The sequence below is a fragment of the Trifolium pratense genome, linkage group LG1, assembly GCF_020283565.1.
Source record: "Trifolium pratense cultivar HEN17-A07 linkage group LG1, ARS_RC_1.1, whole genome shotgun sequence".
Taxonomy (NCBI): domain Eukaryota; kingdom Viridiplantae; phylum Streptophyta; class Magnoliopsida; order Fabales; family Fabaceae; genus Trifolium; species Trifolium pratense.
Window position 1 is genome coordinate 19,817,138 of NC_060059.1, and position 16,402 is coordinate 19,833,539.

Sequence of the window (16,402 nt, forward strand, 5' to 3'; positions counted from 1 at the left end):
GCGCTCTACGGGTTAAAGCAAGCTCCTCGCGCTTGGTATATGGAACTTCGTGTATTCCTGCTCTCCATTGGCTTCGTCAATTCCACCGCCGATGCTTCTTTGTTCATTCAGCGGACACCACGCGCGACACTATACTTGCTCGTCTATGTCGACGACATCATTGTTACGGGGAGCTCCTCGACAGAATTGTCTCGTCTCATTGCTACACTTGCTGCCCGTTTCTCTTTGAAAGATCTTGGCTATCTCAATTATTTCCTGGGTGTTGAAGTCATTCCTTCCGCTGCGGGCATGTTTCTTTCACAACGGAAATACATCACTGATCTCCTTCAAAAGTCGGGCATGACAGAAGCTAAACCAGCGTCCACTCCAATAACTGCTACTCCTCCGCTGCTCAAAAACTCTGGTGATCCCTTGCCCTCCCCGACTGAATACCGAGCACTAGTTGGAAGTCTCCAATACTTGAGTCTTACTCGACCAGACATTGCCTTCGCGACCAACAAACTTGCTCAGTTCATGCAAAACCCGAGCACCATGCACTGGTTGGCTCTCAAGCGCCTACTTCGCTATCTGGCCGGCTCTTGCGACAAAGGCATTTTCATCTCCGCGACTGCTCCCCTGAACTTTCATGCGTACTCAGATGCGGACTGGGCGGGTGACAAAGATGATTACATCTCTACCACTGGTTACCTGCTCTATCTTGGCGACACCCCCATCTCTTGGAGTTCCCGCAAGCAACGCTCGGTTGCTCGATCATCCACTGAAGCTGAATATAAAGCCTTGGCCGACACGGCCAGTGAACTCCTTTGGGTACTCTCTTTGTTCACTGAACTTGGTCACACTCCTACAGCTGGTCCTGTCATCTACTGCGACAATCTTGGTGCTACACATCTGAGTGCTAATCCTGTCTTCCACTCCAGAATGAAGCACATAGCCTTAGCTTATCACTTTGTCCGTGAAAACGTTCAACGTGGCCGTTTTCGTGTTTCCTTCGTCTCTACCAACGACCAGCTTGCTGACATTCTCACCAAGCCTCTGCTTCGCCCCCGGTTCGAGTTTCTACTATCCAAGTTGCATCTTTCTTCCAGGTCGCCCAACTTGCGGGGGGATATCAAGCATAATTAGTATTTAATTATTATCATTATTATTTTAGGATTTGTATAAAGTCTATAGAGTCAATCACCTTAATTGTTGGAGATATTTGTTCCTTAATTTACTCCAATTAGGTTACTATACTTGTGTATATATACACCTCTTGTAAACTCTCAAAAGTAATGCAATATACAACTTTATTCATTCCTTTATAGAGTGATCGGGATTTGAATTCCGATTTTAACGTCCGACACTAACAACGTCGACATTTTTTACAGTTGAGTTATAATTTGTGGAGTTTTTTAAGAACATTTAAAATGCTATACTTGTAGTAAATAAGAAGCATATTTGGAACCAGGGAGCAGCATCACGTCTTATAGTCGGGTGGTGGCTAAAAAAAGTGGAAACATGAATACACGATAAGAAAACCCGCCAGAGATTCTCTTCAAATTACATTGTTAATTTTTCTATGAAGTGCCTCTCAGATGAAACATTGCAAGATTGTCTTCCCAGATCAAAAAGTGTTTTTGTCTCCGTGTGTAAGAATATACAGTACTAGTGTAGTTTGTAATATTATAATGATAAAATTACAAGGTAGCCGGGCAACAAGCTGCGCCGCTAAAAAACTGATGTATATAAACTTTTGTATTCAACTTTTATTTACACTAAGATTAGAGATCCGACGTTGTCCAGGTTAGATATTAAGTAAGGTTATATCGATACACATATATTGGATTGAAAGACGGAATGAGTATTTCAACTGGTTATGCTAATTCAGTTAAGAATTGAGATGTTGGAGGTCTAGGGTTCAAGTTCTGACAAAGAGAAAAACTAGCATAACATTGTAATATACTAACAATTAACAATTTGTCAATAAAAAAAAAAGTATATTAGATTGCAATTATTTAAATTTACAAATACAATTAATATCTTAAAAATAAATATAATAGGTAAGATAAATATCAAATGCAAAAATAAAAATTAGAACAAATAAATATACCAAGAATAGTTTTTTATATATAAGTTAGAAATTTATTAAAGAGAAAAAGGAACAACAAAACATCAGAGGATATAAACCTAACCTAGAAAAGAAAAATAAAAAGAAAAGTAAAAAATTATATCTTAATATCAATAATATCCAAATATGCACCACTTCAAGATGGGGATCTCGATCATAGTCACTATTTGTCACTGCACCACTCCAAGAGCATATCAGGATATTTTTATTTTTTATTTTTGTTTTAACCCTCTGGTTCCTAGAAGAAGTGAACCCAGTTTTTCCTAAAATCCGTACTTTTTGGAAAAGTTCATTAACCACTTGAGTCTAATAACTTGGTTTATCAAGATAGATATTACCTGCAATAAAACTCTGATACTCTATGGAAAGATGTTTAGAGAAAATTGTTCTCCAAGGCCTACAACGTTGGTAGCACAATAACATCCAAGCTAACACATATATCGCCCTCTTATCGTCAAATTTGTGAAATAGATAAAGCTCGAAATGATGACCTTCAGTCAAATGGAATTAGAACTTGTCATATAATGGGATACATGATTGTTCATAAGGGTAGATATGTTGTTATTGAGTTTACTAAGAAATATTTATACAATTATTTTGATAACAAAAGAAGTGTTGTTATTAAAGATGACGATGTTTCTCCTGTTGAATATGTATCTGTATCGTATTCGTATCGCCTTAATATCCTTCTTAAAATAAAAAAATAAAATAAAAAAAGAAAGAGGTGGACCAACGGTGACACAAGGAGTTGCTCCATTTCCACTTAGATGGTGGAAGTAAGGTTATCAAAACCGGAACAGACCGGCGGTCGGACCGGTCGGACCGTGAACCAGTCATGAAAATAGTTCGGTTACGACGTCGTTTTAACTTTTTTTTAAAAAAAAAATATGAAACAAAACAACACGTCGTATGAATAGGAAAAGTTTGTTTTTCATCGTAGGAATTGATTTTTGTTAAGGCAGTATGTTGTCAATTGATGTTATGGTGCTATTTTGTGTTATTGAATTTAGTTTATTATATAATTTTCTAATTTGTTTTGAATTATAAATTTTATTTTATTTTGACTTGTGATATTTTATCTTTTTAATGTGTGAAATTGTGAAATATTGAGCAATTATTCATATATTTTTATTTATATATTAATTAAAATATATATTTAATTAAAAACAGTTCGACCCCGGTTGAACCCGGTCCGACCAATTGAACCTTGAACCGGTGAGCTCGCCGGTTCGATGACCGGTCCGATTCTGACAACCTTGGGTGGAAGTGACGGTGTAGCCATCTAACACAGCATGATTCACTACTACAATTTTGCTTTATGATAGCGCCTATTTAATAGCGTTTTTTCAAAAAACGCTATTAAAAATTGCACAGAGATACATATAATAGCTGTTTCTGGTCGGGCGCTATTATAGGTGATCCTTACGAAAGCGCTTTCTCTAAAAGCGCTGTTATATGTTATCAACCAAAATATTCAGAAGTCTATAATAGCACTTTCTTTTTTTTTTTGACGCTATAATAGCACTTTCTTTGAAAACGTTATTATACGTCTTTCTAGTTTAAATAAAATAATAATTAGGCAAATTAACTAGAACCTTCTTTTATTTTATTTTTCGCGAACCATTTTCTCTCAGGAATCAAAATTTCTTCCGGAACCCAATCAAAATTTCTTTCACACCTAGGAATCCTCTTCTTCTCACCTAACCGATTGAACCCAGAATTTCTCACTCAATCAATTGAAACTAGAAATCCTCCATCATTTTTCACTCATTCTCCATCGTTCTCCTAAATCGATTGAACCCAACCCTCACTCTTCTCTTTCCTCGTCACTCAACCCTACTCACGAACTCGTTGAAATCCTAAACCCCAAAATCTTAAGACCTGTTGAAATCAGAACTCAGAACCTAGAACTCGTTGAAACCCTAAAACATCTTCCCCATCATTAACTACCGTCCATCGTTCCAGAGGTCGTTGAACACAAAATCACCACCGTCCATCGTTCTAGAGGTCGTTGAGCCCAGAAACTCTTCATCGTTCTCCATCATTCACCGCAATTGAATCTCGTCTCGTTAGAACCCGTCTCTAGGTATTTGGGCTTCTCTAATTCTTCTTCTGTGTGAGAAAAAAAATGATTTTATTTTCTTATTTATAATTGATTGATAATAAATTTTTATATGCAATCTGTGTATTCTAGATCACTTTTGTGCTGACTGATTTTTGACATTGCTGTCTCTATTATTTGTGTAACATAATTTGACATTCCTTCTCAGTCTGTGGAGGTTATTAAAATTCCAACTGCTAACAGTGAGTAGTATTGTAATGACCTTTTTTTTAGTCAGTTTTTTTATTATACTATATACTATTACTTTGAATTCATAACAATGGTGATTTTTTTTGCAGTTGGTGTTAATTTGGAGAACATTGATTGATATGGAAGGGTAACTGCAAGAATCAAGTGTGACGTGAATGATAATCTTACTCTTAAAACCAATGCTCAAGTGTGTGTTTTTGTTTCAATTATGAGCAATATAGCTTATGATATTCTGCTGTTTCTACTTCCCTGATTAGTTAACATGTATCTTTTAGATTTTATTATTATAAATGTTATGAAAGTATGATACTGTTTTCTTGTGCCTAGTTAAGTTAGAAATGGTTACTTACAACTTATCAACGGCTGAAAAGGAAAACTTATATGTCATGGAATGACCACTTAATTTATTTCTAGAGTATTTATTTGGTTTATGACATCTCCTGCCTCGCGTCTACCCACAATTGCGTCACCATTATGCTCACAGTTTCATTCATTCATAGTCTCACACAATATCACTCTCATCTCTATTTAGCTCTCCTCACAGTCTCGCTCGCAATGTTTATATTTTTCTAATTTTAAGTTCATTTGCTTTAACAATGTTTTGTAGATTTGTGTGGTGTGTCTCTTGTGAAAGCAAATCAACAAGATAGAAGGGTTGCAACTCATTTTGCCAAACGTATGTTGTGTAACTAATCTTAATATTTGGTTTATGAATAAAGAATAATCTGAAAATAAGTGTGTTGGTTATATAATTGTAGTAAAGAAATGAAAAATACAGCTAGCTAGCTGTATTTTTTTGTCCTTGAAATTGGATATTATTCTTCTCCCTCCTTTTGCTCTAATTCACCATCTTTTTTTTTTTTTGCTCTTTGTAGAATTGAAGATAATTCATTGATAGAGTGATTTTCCAACAATTTAATTAGTTGCTTTTGTGTTGAGTATATTTTGAACATCTCTGTCAAATAATATAAGTGTTGATGCAGCAAAGAACTGCCTCAATCTTGTATTAAACAAGGTAACAATGGATATAGTAGATTTGCATGACATGATATATATTGATATAGCCTTTTTGTTATATTTGCAATTAGTTGTAGATCCTACGATCATTTTGTCTTTACTAATTACTCCCCATAATTAAGGAAAATATTGTAGCTAAGGCAATTCCTTTCTCAATTGGGGAAACAAATGGTCTTCTGCTTTAGAGGTTACATGATAGTTCATAGTAGTCTCTGATATATTTTCTATATATCTGCATATATGATATTATTGAAAGCACCATTTTTTGTGAACTGTTAGGATTTGGCATTTCATCACTTGTCTCTTTCTGCCCTGCTGGGAGAAAACATCTACAACTACAATTTTAGAGAGCTACTTGCCCATCCTATTGTGAGTATCTGCTGATTTGTTTTTGGAATGCCTGCTCTTTCAAGTTTTCTTTACTCCACTCATCTATTTAAGTTACTATATACTGATGTAGGAATGAGCTGAAGTTATTAATCTAGACATGTTTCAGTTACACTGCACATGTCCTAAATTGATTAAGTTAATGCACTCCATTCACCATTTTCTGTATATCATAAGTTTCTCATTAAATTTATGTGTTGTTATAAATTTCAAGTGTTTGATTTGGACTTATTTATTGTAGGATAAAATTTGTTTGTCCACTTTTAGTTGATCATTTCCTCTAATCATAAGTGCGACCAAATGTATGCAGGGGCTTTAGATAACCCTGTGTATTTTGAGCCTTTTTTTAATGTACATCAGTGATTCAATTTGTGTTAGAAATGATGATTTCTCTTTTAATATCCACATAGCTAGTCTTTTACTTCAAAGTTATTATTATATTCAAAGAACTCTTTAGTCAAGGTATGCTCTCTAATGTTGGACTTCTTTAGTCATGGAAACAAAGTATCACTCACTTATGTGTGCTGGATGTTTTGTTTTTAGTAAATTAAGATAAGTCTCGGAACATAACCATGTTCAATTGTGAGGAAAACAATAAACAAGAGATACAGAAGCAATCAAAGTTTTCACGTATTGCTTCTAGCAGAGACCGGGGGGTTATCTTATGTCTTGAATATATTTGGCACATCTTAAACGCTCACAAGTTTTTCTTTAACTGCCAAATGCCTCGATAGGACCTGTTATATTCATATCACATGAGTAATTGATAATAGTAATAACTTCATGTTCTCATTCATGTTCATTGTAGTCTTTGTTTCAAGACATTTGAAAGTCTTGTTATGATTAAGCCCTGAATTTGAGGGTTGTGGATTCAAAATGACATCAATATCTACTCAGCAACAGTTCTGATATGCCCAGCCACCGTCGAAGGTGCTTCATTCGAACCAATAAGTCATTGCAATGATATCATAATAAAGCTTGTAGTTTATCTAGTTTGACAATTTCTCCTATATTTCTGGTTTTGAGCTGGCTTCTTGTTTTTCTTGTTAGCCTATTAGAGCATTCACTTGGCAAGGTCATTGAGAACTTTATATTTTTGGTTGGTGTCTCCCGATATTAAAGTTTAGCATGCTTCTTTTTAATTGTGAAACTTCTCAATATTACTCCCAAAGACATGACTTGTGAGTAGCTTATTTTCTTGTTAGTGTTATGTGTTATGTTTCATTCAAGTTTGAACACTAAGTGATGGATTTTCTGGTTCTTTGGCAGTAATTTTTTTAAAGAGTTACAAGCTTGTCTTATAGCTTTCAAAGAATTAGCTTGATGTGATGAAGGTCAAATGACATTTGATGTAATGGGTAGTTCAATGACAATTTTCTAGAGGTATGTCAAATTTGTTTAGCATATTCTGAGCCAATGATTTTTCTTCAATTGTAACCCCTAGGGAGTCACTGAATTTAAATTCTTTCTTGTATCCTTGTATACTATGAATAACTTTCAGGTTAAGAAGCTCTACATCCAGAGGAAAAATTAAATCAAATAGTTGAAAAAGATCTAATGACAGAGTGACTTTGTTAAATGGGAAGAAATGGTCCACGTAGCACTCATATGTAGACATTTTAGGTGACTCTGTTGATTATGTGTAATTGCATATGCCTCTAAGCATTAGTACTCAGGCACCACATGAGCTAAACTAAGGCTTTTCTCTTGTACTAGATCAACGATTTAGAAACTGAGTGGTGTCATTCATACATGCTATAAGCAAAGGATTGATTAAGTTTGAAATTTTGAGTTGTATTTTGTTGTTGGATTATTTTATATCCCATACATGGTTATGTTGTAGTGCACGTCACTTATTTTTTATGTGCTGTTGATTAATAAAATTTGTTTAGTTTTTTTTTTTGTTATCAAAGTACAGTATATTACAAAATTTAGACAAAAAAGTTTTTTTTTTTTTAATTTGAAAAAGGACTTATAATAGCGCTTTTAGGCACGGGCGCTATTAAAAGTTGTTTGCTGGAAGGACTATAATAGCGCTTTACACACGGGCGCTATTAAATAACTGACATAAAATATCGCTTTTAGAATAAAACGCTATTAAAACTCGCTTCCAAAGTCCTAGTAGATGGCGCCAACTTACATACGATAGCGGTTTTTGCAAGAAGCGCTATTAAAAGTGGACATTTGATAGCGCTTATAAAACGCTATTGTAGGCACCGAACTTATAATAGCGGTATCAGTAATAGCGCTTTAAAACGCTATTAAAAGCTAAAAAAAGCGCTATTAAAGGCCTTAATTTGTTGTAGTGATTCTCTCAAAAAAATACGACATTGCAGAAATTTTCTGTAAAAGTTGGACATTGTTGTCAAATTTTTTATTTTAGTGCTAATTTGGAAAAAAAATCCTGTTAAAGTTATTTATTAATAAAACCTAAATTATAATAAAAAAAACAATTACCATTTATTTTTTGAAATGGAAAAAAAATTAAATAATAATAAAAATCATATGTATAGAGACTAGAGAGGTTCCATCTTGTTGTACCAAAAAGAAAAACAGAGAGGTTGAATCTTTATTTTTTTGACACGAGGGTTGCATCTTTGATGGTACACATAGATTTGACAACTTTAACTTTGAGCCATAATTATTGGTATGAATATTTATTCTTTGAAAGAGTCATCATAAGTTGATGAGCAAAGCATTTGGTAGTCCCTTTCTTTTTATTGCATTTGCTATAACATTATCTCATTCTTTATTTGGATAATTTATCCAAATTCTAACACTAAATATTCCAAAGCCTTATGATTTAACCATAAAGGGGGAACCAATTAATATTTATTAAGCATGGGATGAATTCAACTATATTTTATATTTGGTAAAAATTGATGGAAAAAGTTGTTGAGGTTACCCAAAGAATCATACTAGAATCAGTATCAAAGTAAAAGAAAATTCAAAAGAATAAAAGGGTCATAATTTAGAATTGGGTACAAATTATTACTAGCTGATAAAAGCCAATAAAGCAATGTATGTTGTGGTCACTTCATTATTTCCTTTTGGTAGTAACTTTCATCTTATTCAGAAAAATTAAATAAAATAAAAATTGTTGAAAACTAAGCTACAAATTTACTCATTCACTTTAATAGTTCTCAGTGAAATCATTAGCCTCCCACAAGAAAAAGAAATGACCACCCTTCACAGCATTCTTTCTTTTTTTTGTTTCTGCAAAAGATCAAAGAGCGAGTAAGATGATTATGCAAGTTTCATCCGACACAAACACAGACACCGAACACGACATTATTACTGACACATCGACGTTGATAGTAGTTTGAGAAAATGACATAATTTAATGTAATCATATGCGTCAGTGTTACTGTTGGACACTGATGCGTGTCAGGTACCGAGACATGCCTAATTCAAAGAGTATCTGTGCTTCAACTAGGTTCTAACATAGTAGGGCCTAGTATTCCTACCTGCTTTAATATTTTTTGACATTGTGTTACGGACTTAAAGTCACATTTTGTTACTAATTTTTCATTAAGTACTAAAACAAGTGTGTAATTGTGTAAATAACAATTACATTACCTTATTTTCAATGAGAATTGAGATGCTATTTGTATTGATTAAAGAAACTGCCAAAAAGATTGTTAGCTGCAAAAAAATCCAATGTTTGTGATTGTAGACAAAAAACCAAACTCTGCAGCTGCAACAAAGAGGTATGGAGGAGAGTTTTAGAAAGAAATTTTTCAGAGATGCCGAGAAAACGATAGAAGACAAAGGACAACCTTCTTTGAGACTTTGAGAATAACAGAATGTCTACATCACAACTGGGGCTAGCTAGCATTCCTCTTAGCAATGCCCACCTACAAGAGAGGGAGGGGACCAAAACCAATTAAGGATAAGAATAAGACATGCAAGAATCTCAACCAATAACTTTATTCGGAATCGGAAGATAGATAGAAACGGTCAAATGAAAATCTATGAACTTGTGCTAATTGAATCAACTAACCTTGTATGTTACACTTTGTACATCAGTTTCTTCAATTAATCAAGTTAACAAGAAAGAATAAATATTGGTAGCATTTCATCAATAGAATGTTAAATCGGTATAATTGTAGCCATGTGAATGAGGCAACAACTCTTCTACTTCAACCCTTGAACTGGAGCAACTAGAGCATTTTCTGATTCGGTTACGGCTAACAGACTCGACTTCTGCTAAGAATACACTACAAACTGGTCTATGATCGGAGAATCTTGATTCCCCACGAACATAAGATAATTGGCGGAGGCCTCTTCCATACCATAAGATCCGATCACACCTTCATCAACCAAGATTTGAATCAGATTTACATAAACAATGTTATAGTTTTAAAATAATGAAAGTATTAGTAACGTTCATTAGTTTCCTGCATTACATTTGCTGCTACAAGTATTCTTACCACGCCGGAGTTCTTCTCTTTTGTTTTGACTGTCTTTCATCACCTGCATATCTGTCCGAATTGTTTGAGTACTTGTATGTGGGAGGAAAATATATTTGCCCCTCATTCCATCCTTCAAAGACGCGACCTTGTTCTCGCTCTATATGCAGCTGAAAGAACAATCAAATTGTCGGGCTGTTAATACAGATAATTGAGACATGAAGCAAGGCTTTGGCATTTTGTAAAAGTACAAAGTATCATACCTGGTCATTCTCTAACAATACCTTCCAATTATGCATCTCAACAAGAGCTTTTGCAGCACGGTAAGTAAGGGCTATCCGATAATTTAAATCTCCCAGCCAAATTATTCGACTACACGAATTAAACCGAGTTAAGGTCTAGAACAGGATAAAAGTTTAGACATATGAATGAAAAAGATTAAGGAATAGAGATGAAAGGCTTACTCATGGTCCAGAATAGTCTGAGGAGAACTCTCATCACCAATGCCATTAACTCGAGGAAACCTCGTCTTTCTAAGAATCTCCATTACATCTGAATTTCTCCTTAGCTCATCACCCTCCTTTTGTCCAGAAGTCAAATGACTACATATGAAGCAAAAACTTGTTTTGTGTAAAGACATGCTAATTGATATTGAACCCTGAAAAGCAAAAGAAAATGAATGAGATTGTCTCCACCTCGGCTCGGAGTTCCTTATGAACTATCCTCTTAAAGTAATTTGATAAAATTTACCTTGTTTCCAAGATATCCCATCAACCCTCTGCCAACACAAGACACTTTCATGTTGCGAACATCGTCTCTTATATTGCTTTTAACCCAAACAGTTAGAAAAATCCCAACCATTTGCTTACTAGCAACCAAACAATATCTCGAGTTCTCTGTTTGTCTATCTCTATCCTCCATAGAGGCAAACCCTCTATACGACATTGGTGAATACTGCGATATAACAGGAGATTCACTGTTTTCGTCATCTGAGGACCCCCATCTATAATTAGGGTCATAGTCACCTGCGCTATGACCAAATATCATTCTATCACAGACGCTGAAACGGCGATCGAGGCATGCCTGTGGCACTAACAAGTCATTGTCCATTCTCATACTATGACTCAAAGATTGGAACGACCTTCGATGGAAGAAAGAGGTAGCCTTCTGCCTCATCGATCCCTCAAAATCAGAATCTAACTCTACAACAGGATCTGGAAGAGGTGAATTAGTATGGCATTCACCACTTGTTCCGGGAAGACTATTCAGTGTCTTCCGTATAAGAGCTAGCCATTTTCTAGCAGGACCGTTGTCTTCTGTCCCCAAAACATTTCCAGCATTGAGAGGTACTATCTCTTGAAACCTGAATAAAATATAAGACAAATTATTTCAGATTATTTATGAACATTATTATATATAGCTAAAAAAGAAGACATACATTAAAATTTACATAATCAGAAACTAACCCAAGAACATAAATATCAGCAGGTGGAGAAGTATGAAGCCAATCTTCGAGATTCAAATAACTTGGAGGAGATCTTCCGGCTACATTCCAAGTTGCGGCAAAGATTCTGCATACAGAAGAAAGAACTCAATAAGATAACAACCAATTAATCAAAATCTTATAACAACTATGCAAAATGAAACAAACATATGCCACACGAACGAGATTAGGCAGTCCAGTGGGCCAGATACCGGTGGTGAAAACCAAAACAAAAAATTAAACAAACATATATACCTATAATTATTCACATCCGTAACCTGAGCTGCATCGTGATCAATCTTACATCGCCGCGTTCTTTCCGAGTGTCTTCTCTTTGTTCTTTCTGTATATTTAAATATTATAAATTATCATAAGTCTGAAGGAGACAAAGACAAAAAGATATGTGAAACAGTATAAGATGATTAGTGGTCACTAAATTGAATTTGATCTTTTTCTAGGTGGGGTTTAGGAATGGTGTGGTCCTAAAAAAAGAGTAAAAACTGAACCTGTTTTGCTTTTCTTGTTAGTGCATTCTTCTCTCTTTGAATAGTTGTTCCTCCACTCTTCATCAACACCTGAAAAAGATAAACCATAAAGTAAATAAAGCTGTGCTTTTTCCACTGGTAAATTCATCAAACCACACAATACAAAATTAAAAGTAGAATTGTAACAACAACAACAAGGTGCCGATCTCGGGTTTCGAGTTGAAGAAGACTAATTGAACTAATTAAGCAAAATTAATTAAACAAAGACAAATCAAGTTGTAATAGAAGAACAATATAAGCTTCTCAGATTCCAAATCCAATAAGCTTGAATTAATTACATTATTTAACTGAAGGGAAACATTAAATTAAGCAATTAATTAATTAATTACCTCCATAAAGAACATCATCATCATCTGCTTGAAAATCTTCAGCTTTACTCTTAATATTGAACCATTTCTTAACCAAAGTTTTTGGCCATGAAAGCTTCATAAGAAAAACATGAACAACAATGAGAGAACATAACACACAGAAAATGCAAATAAATTTGAAGAAGCATTAATATCAAACAAACCTTGCTTTTCTTGAAGTTTTCATCTCTCATTGTTGTTGACTTGTTGGTACAAATTCATATAGCTTTTTTGTTCTTGTTGAATGAAGTTGAAAAAGTAGAATGAGAAAGTACAACAAGTAGTAATAAAAAAAAAAAAAAGAACCCTTAGAATACGGGTCTGAGTTGAATTCTGTTTCTCTTTCTGTAGTTCTGATTTTGATGATGAAAAAACAGAACAGAACAAATTGGTTTGGTGATGATCTTGTGTTACACAATTTAGAAACAATGTAGAAAAAATCAAAAACACTTAACAATGAAATAGAAGAAGAAAGAGACAATGTGTTGAGTTGAGAAAAGAATAAAGTTGAAGCAACAAGTTTTCGCTCTCTCTCTCGAGGACTTTTTAAACCCCAAATCCAATGTCCGACCCAACCAACCTTGGGAACTTGTTTTGTTCAACAACACAACAATCTTACACAGAGAGAGAGAGAGAGAGAGAGAGAGAGAGAGAGAGAGAATGGTGTTAGTAGTAGTAGTATATTGTTGGTTACACACAAACACAATGCTCTGTCTGATTCTGAAAACATAAAACACACACACACAAACTATCTTCTCTAAAATAAACTAAAAATAAGCACTTGTAAAATTAAGCTACTTGTAGTTGTACACAAATAGGGTCAGTAAAGTAAGGTTTCATCTTTATATAATATAAATACTCCAACACTAGTACTGTATTCTTACATTTGGTCTTCAATTACACAAAAGTAATTAAACAAGATGGGATTCAGAGATTAGTTAATTAATTGAATAAAAAGTTTTTTTTTTGACTAAAATTAATTAAAAAGTTATTGTTATTATATATATATAAAAAAAAAAGTACAATGTATTATGTTTATGTACTGTATGTATATAAGGGGAGAAGATTGGAGTAGGTGACATGAGAATGCGGTTTTTTTTTTTTTTTCGGCCCTTGATTTGGGAGAGGAGAGCGAGAAAAAATGGAAAAGATGAATTTAAAAGTGATAATTTTACGCATAAAAATACGAGGAAAGAAAATTTGAGATAATTTATTGTCGCGTGTAAAAGCACTTATAATTGGATACTCAAAAACCAAAATTGTATACCGCACACAGTATAAAATACGCTCAATTTTAGTGTTGATGGATTTTGAGGAGAGAGAATAAAATTTTATAGAAACATAAAAAATGTGTGAAATGATATTAGAAAAAGAATACGGTGTTGACGTCAAATGAAGATGTAATTGATTGTTATTTACTTTTTCTCAATTTTTTATATTTTTATTTGAAGCATCTACCAAAATAATTGCTTTTTATGGTAAAGTTTTTTTTTTTTGAGGTATGATAAATAATTACATGTCAACTTATTTTTTGTATCTTTGTAAGTTGTCTTTATTGAAAGATAATATTTTATTTATAGGTGACACTAAATATAAACCCTTCTTTTAAAAGAGTTTTAAACGTTAATTCGTGAGACAAATATTAATTTTTTTTTTTTGGTTTACAGCAAATGTTAAATCTTAGTTTTATAATTCTTCATCTAATGTAATAAACAGTACTCCTACAAGGCTACGAGTACGTATATGTTTGCTAAGGTTAGAGAGAATCTTTGGTGAAGAAAAGTGGGGAAACTACTGATTTCAATACAATTTGGTTTTTGACATGGTACGGTGTACATATCAATGTCCTAGATGAAGAGATTAATTTCTCAGGACAAAAATTCAATTTCTTTTTTTTTAAACATAAAATTAACTCATGTTAACCAATAAACTAGTTATTTTTCTTTTTAACTTAAAAAAATAGTTATTCTCTCATTTTGCATAAATATAGGATCTCGTTAGGCCATTAGGGATGTTGTGAAGTGAAACTATAGTATAAAATCATACTTTAATGGCTGTACCCAATAAAAAATCATACTTTAATGGAGTTAGCACTTAAGTGCAATCTTAATACTCCTAGCTTAGTAACATGGCACGTATGGAAGATTGTAAAGTCCACATTTTCCAATGATTTTTTCTTTTCGCAAGCAACTCTACTCTATAAGGAACGGAAGGAAAGCTCAAACCCGATAGATCTATCTGAACCAAAATTCAAGTCAACGGACGAAATTCGAGTTGACTGAGTTTGAGTTTGGGTGGCACCTGAATATATGGGTGTGAGTTTGGGTAGTATCAAACTCACACCCGAAACTTATTCACTCATCTGTTTATATATTAACTTACCTATTTACCCCTATGTATTTTGCTCCCTTTTAAGTGTTTGAATGATATACTGGTGCATGCTGTAATGATGATAACATTTGATGAATTGTTTAGTTATAAAAAAAAAACTATTTTGAAATTTACAAACTATATTACCAAATTATGCTACATTTTGCATTTTATCAAATATAGTTCGGGTCGGGTTTGAGCAGATAATCAATTATGCGTGTTCTTGTTACCGGTTTCGGGTTTGGGTGGAAAAATCTGAACCCATCGGGTGTGGGTGTGAGTTTCATTTTCACACCCGAACAACATTTGGGTTTGGGTTTCGGTGACACCCGAATATATGGATGTGTGTTTGGGTAGTATCAAACTCGCACTCATGGACACTCATTGTCATCCCTACTACTCTCTCCAATTGTTCGTGTAGTGTTTGTTTTGGGTTTTGCTTAATACGAGTACTATTTAGCTTCTACATTTAGTAAAAATTGTGAATGATTGATGGTTGATAGTTTATATTACTTTCGTTTTTAAATATAGAATTTTGTTGATTTAATCACGAGTCTTGATAAGTTGATTTTATTCTTTAATAAAGAACATTTTTTATATTTTATCAAGATATTTAGTGTAAAGATATGAGCTTAACTCAATTGGTAAGAGACATCGCATTTTATGTGTAGATGCTGAGGTTCAAACCCCAAACACCCATTTATCTGCTTTAAGAGTAGAATAGTTAGAGGTATGTTTGGTAAAAATAAGTAATGTGGTTGAAAATTCAAAGATCTTATAAAAAGTGACAAGAAAATTTTCCAAAGGGGTGGACGGAGGTATTAATTAGTTTATAGTTCATAAATTAATTGAGATATTTGGTAAAATTAGTAGTTCAACTAGTTGATAAAATTTAAAATGACATAAAAGAATATTCTTAATTAAAAATCAATTTTATATTTAAGAAAGTAATTTAAATTTATTAATGTCATATATATAGTTCACACGTTAAAATATACATGTACACTAATCAATTTGTTATACTTGAAAATTGACTCCATGCTATAGCAATGGGCGAAATTGCAAAGGTAAAATAATATAAAAGTACATTTGGCTTGTTCAATAAAAATATAAAAGTATATTTTTAATTTATAATAAAATTTAGTGTTAAATATGTCGTTTTTTTGTTACATAAATATGTCATTATTGATCCCTCTAAATATACCAAATTTTATTTTTAGTCCCTATAAATTATAAACATTAAATTATATTATATTATAATCAATTGTTAAGTTAATTTTAACCATTTGTCAAAAAGGAAAGTTAATTTTAACCGTCTTTCCATGAATGTATAGAGAAGAGAAAAACACAATTATTTTCTCTTCATATTCATACTTAAATGACATTTTATAACAATAATATTAAATAAATTAAATAGTATAAT

At 33.2% G+C, this 16,402-nt stretch overlaps 1 protein-coding gene and 1 long non-coding RNA gene across 2 annotated transcripts; one reads left to right on the plus strand and one right to left on the minus strand.

The window, feature by feature from the left end:
- The first annotated feature begins 3,735 nt into the window (after nt 1–3,735).
- Nucleotides 3,736–7,635, plus strand: LOC123896510. The gene is made up of 8 exons (XR_006804556.1): nt 3,736–4,193; nt 4,378–4,411; nt 4,508–5,094; nt 5,715–5,804; nt 6,631–6,752; nt 6,873–7,003; nt 7,092–7,205; nt 7,324–7,635. It is a non-coding gene; the product is annotated as an uncharacterized LOC123896510 (long non-coding RNA).
- A 1,766-nt stretch (nt 7,636–9,401) lies between these two features.
- On the minus strand, nt 9,402–13,525 carry LOC123902585 (type I inositol polyphosphate 5-phosphatase 4-like). Its single transcript, XM_045952350.1, has 12 exons — nt 12,774–13,525; nt 12,592–12,685; nt 12,224–12,292; nt 11,973–12,060; nt 11,701–11,805; nt 10,985–11,597; nt 10,699–10,892; nt 10,498–10,606; nt 10,256–10,404; nt 9,826–10,135; nt 9,602–9,679; nt 9,402–9,519 (listed from the first exon to the last, which is right to left on the minus strand). Exons 1-10 carry the CDS (start codon nt 12,801–12,803, stop codon nt 9,904–9,906), a joined length of 1,683 nt encoding a protein of 560 aa, XP_045808306.1. The 5' UTR covers nt 12,804–13,525; the 3' UTR covers nt 9,402–9,519; nt 9,602–9,679; nt 9,826–9,903.
- Between the last annotated feature and the right edge of the window lie 2,877 nt (nt 13,526–16,402).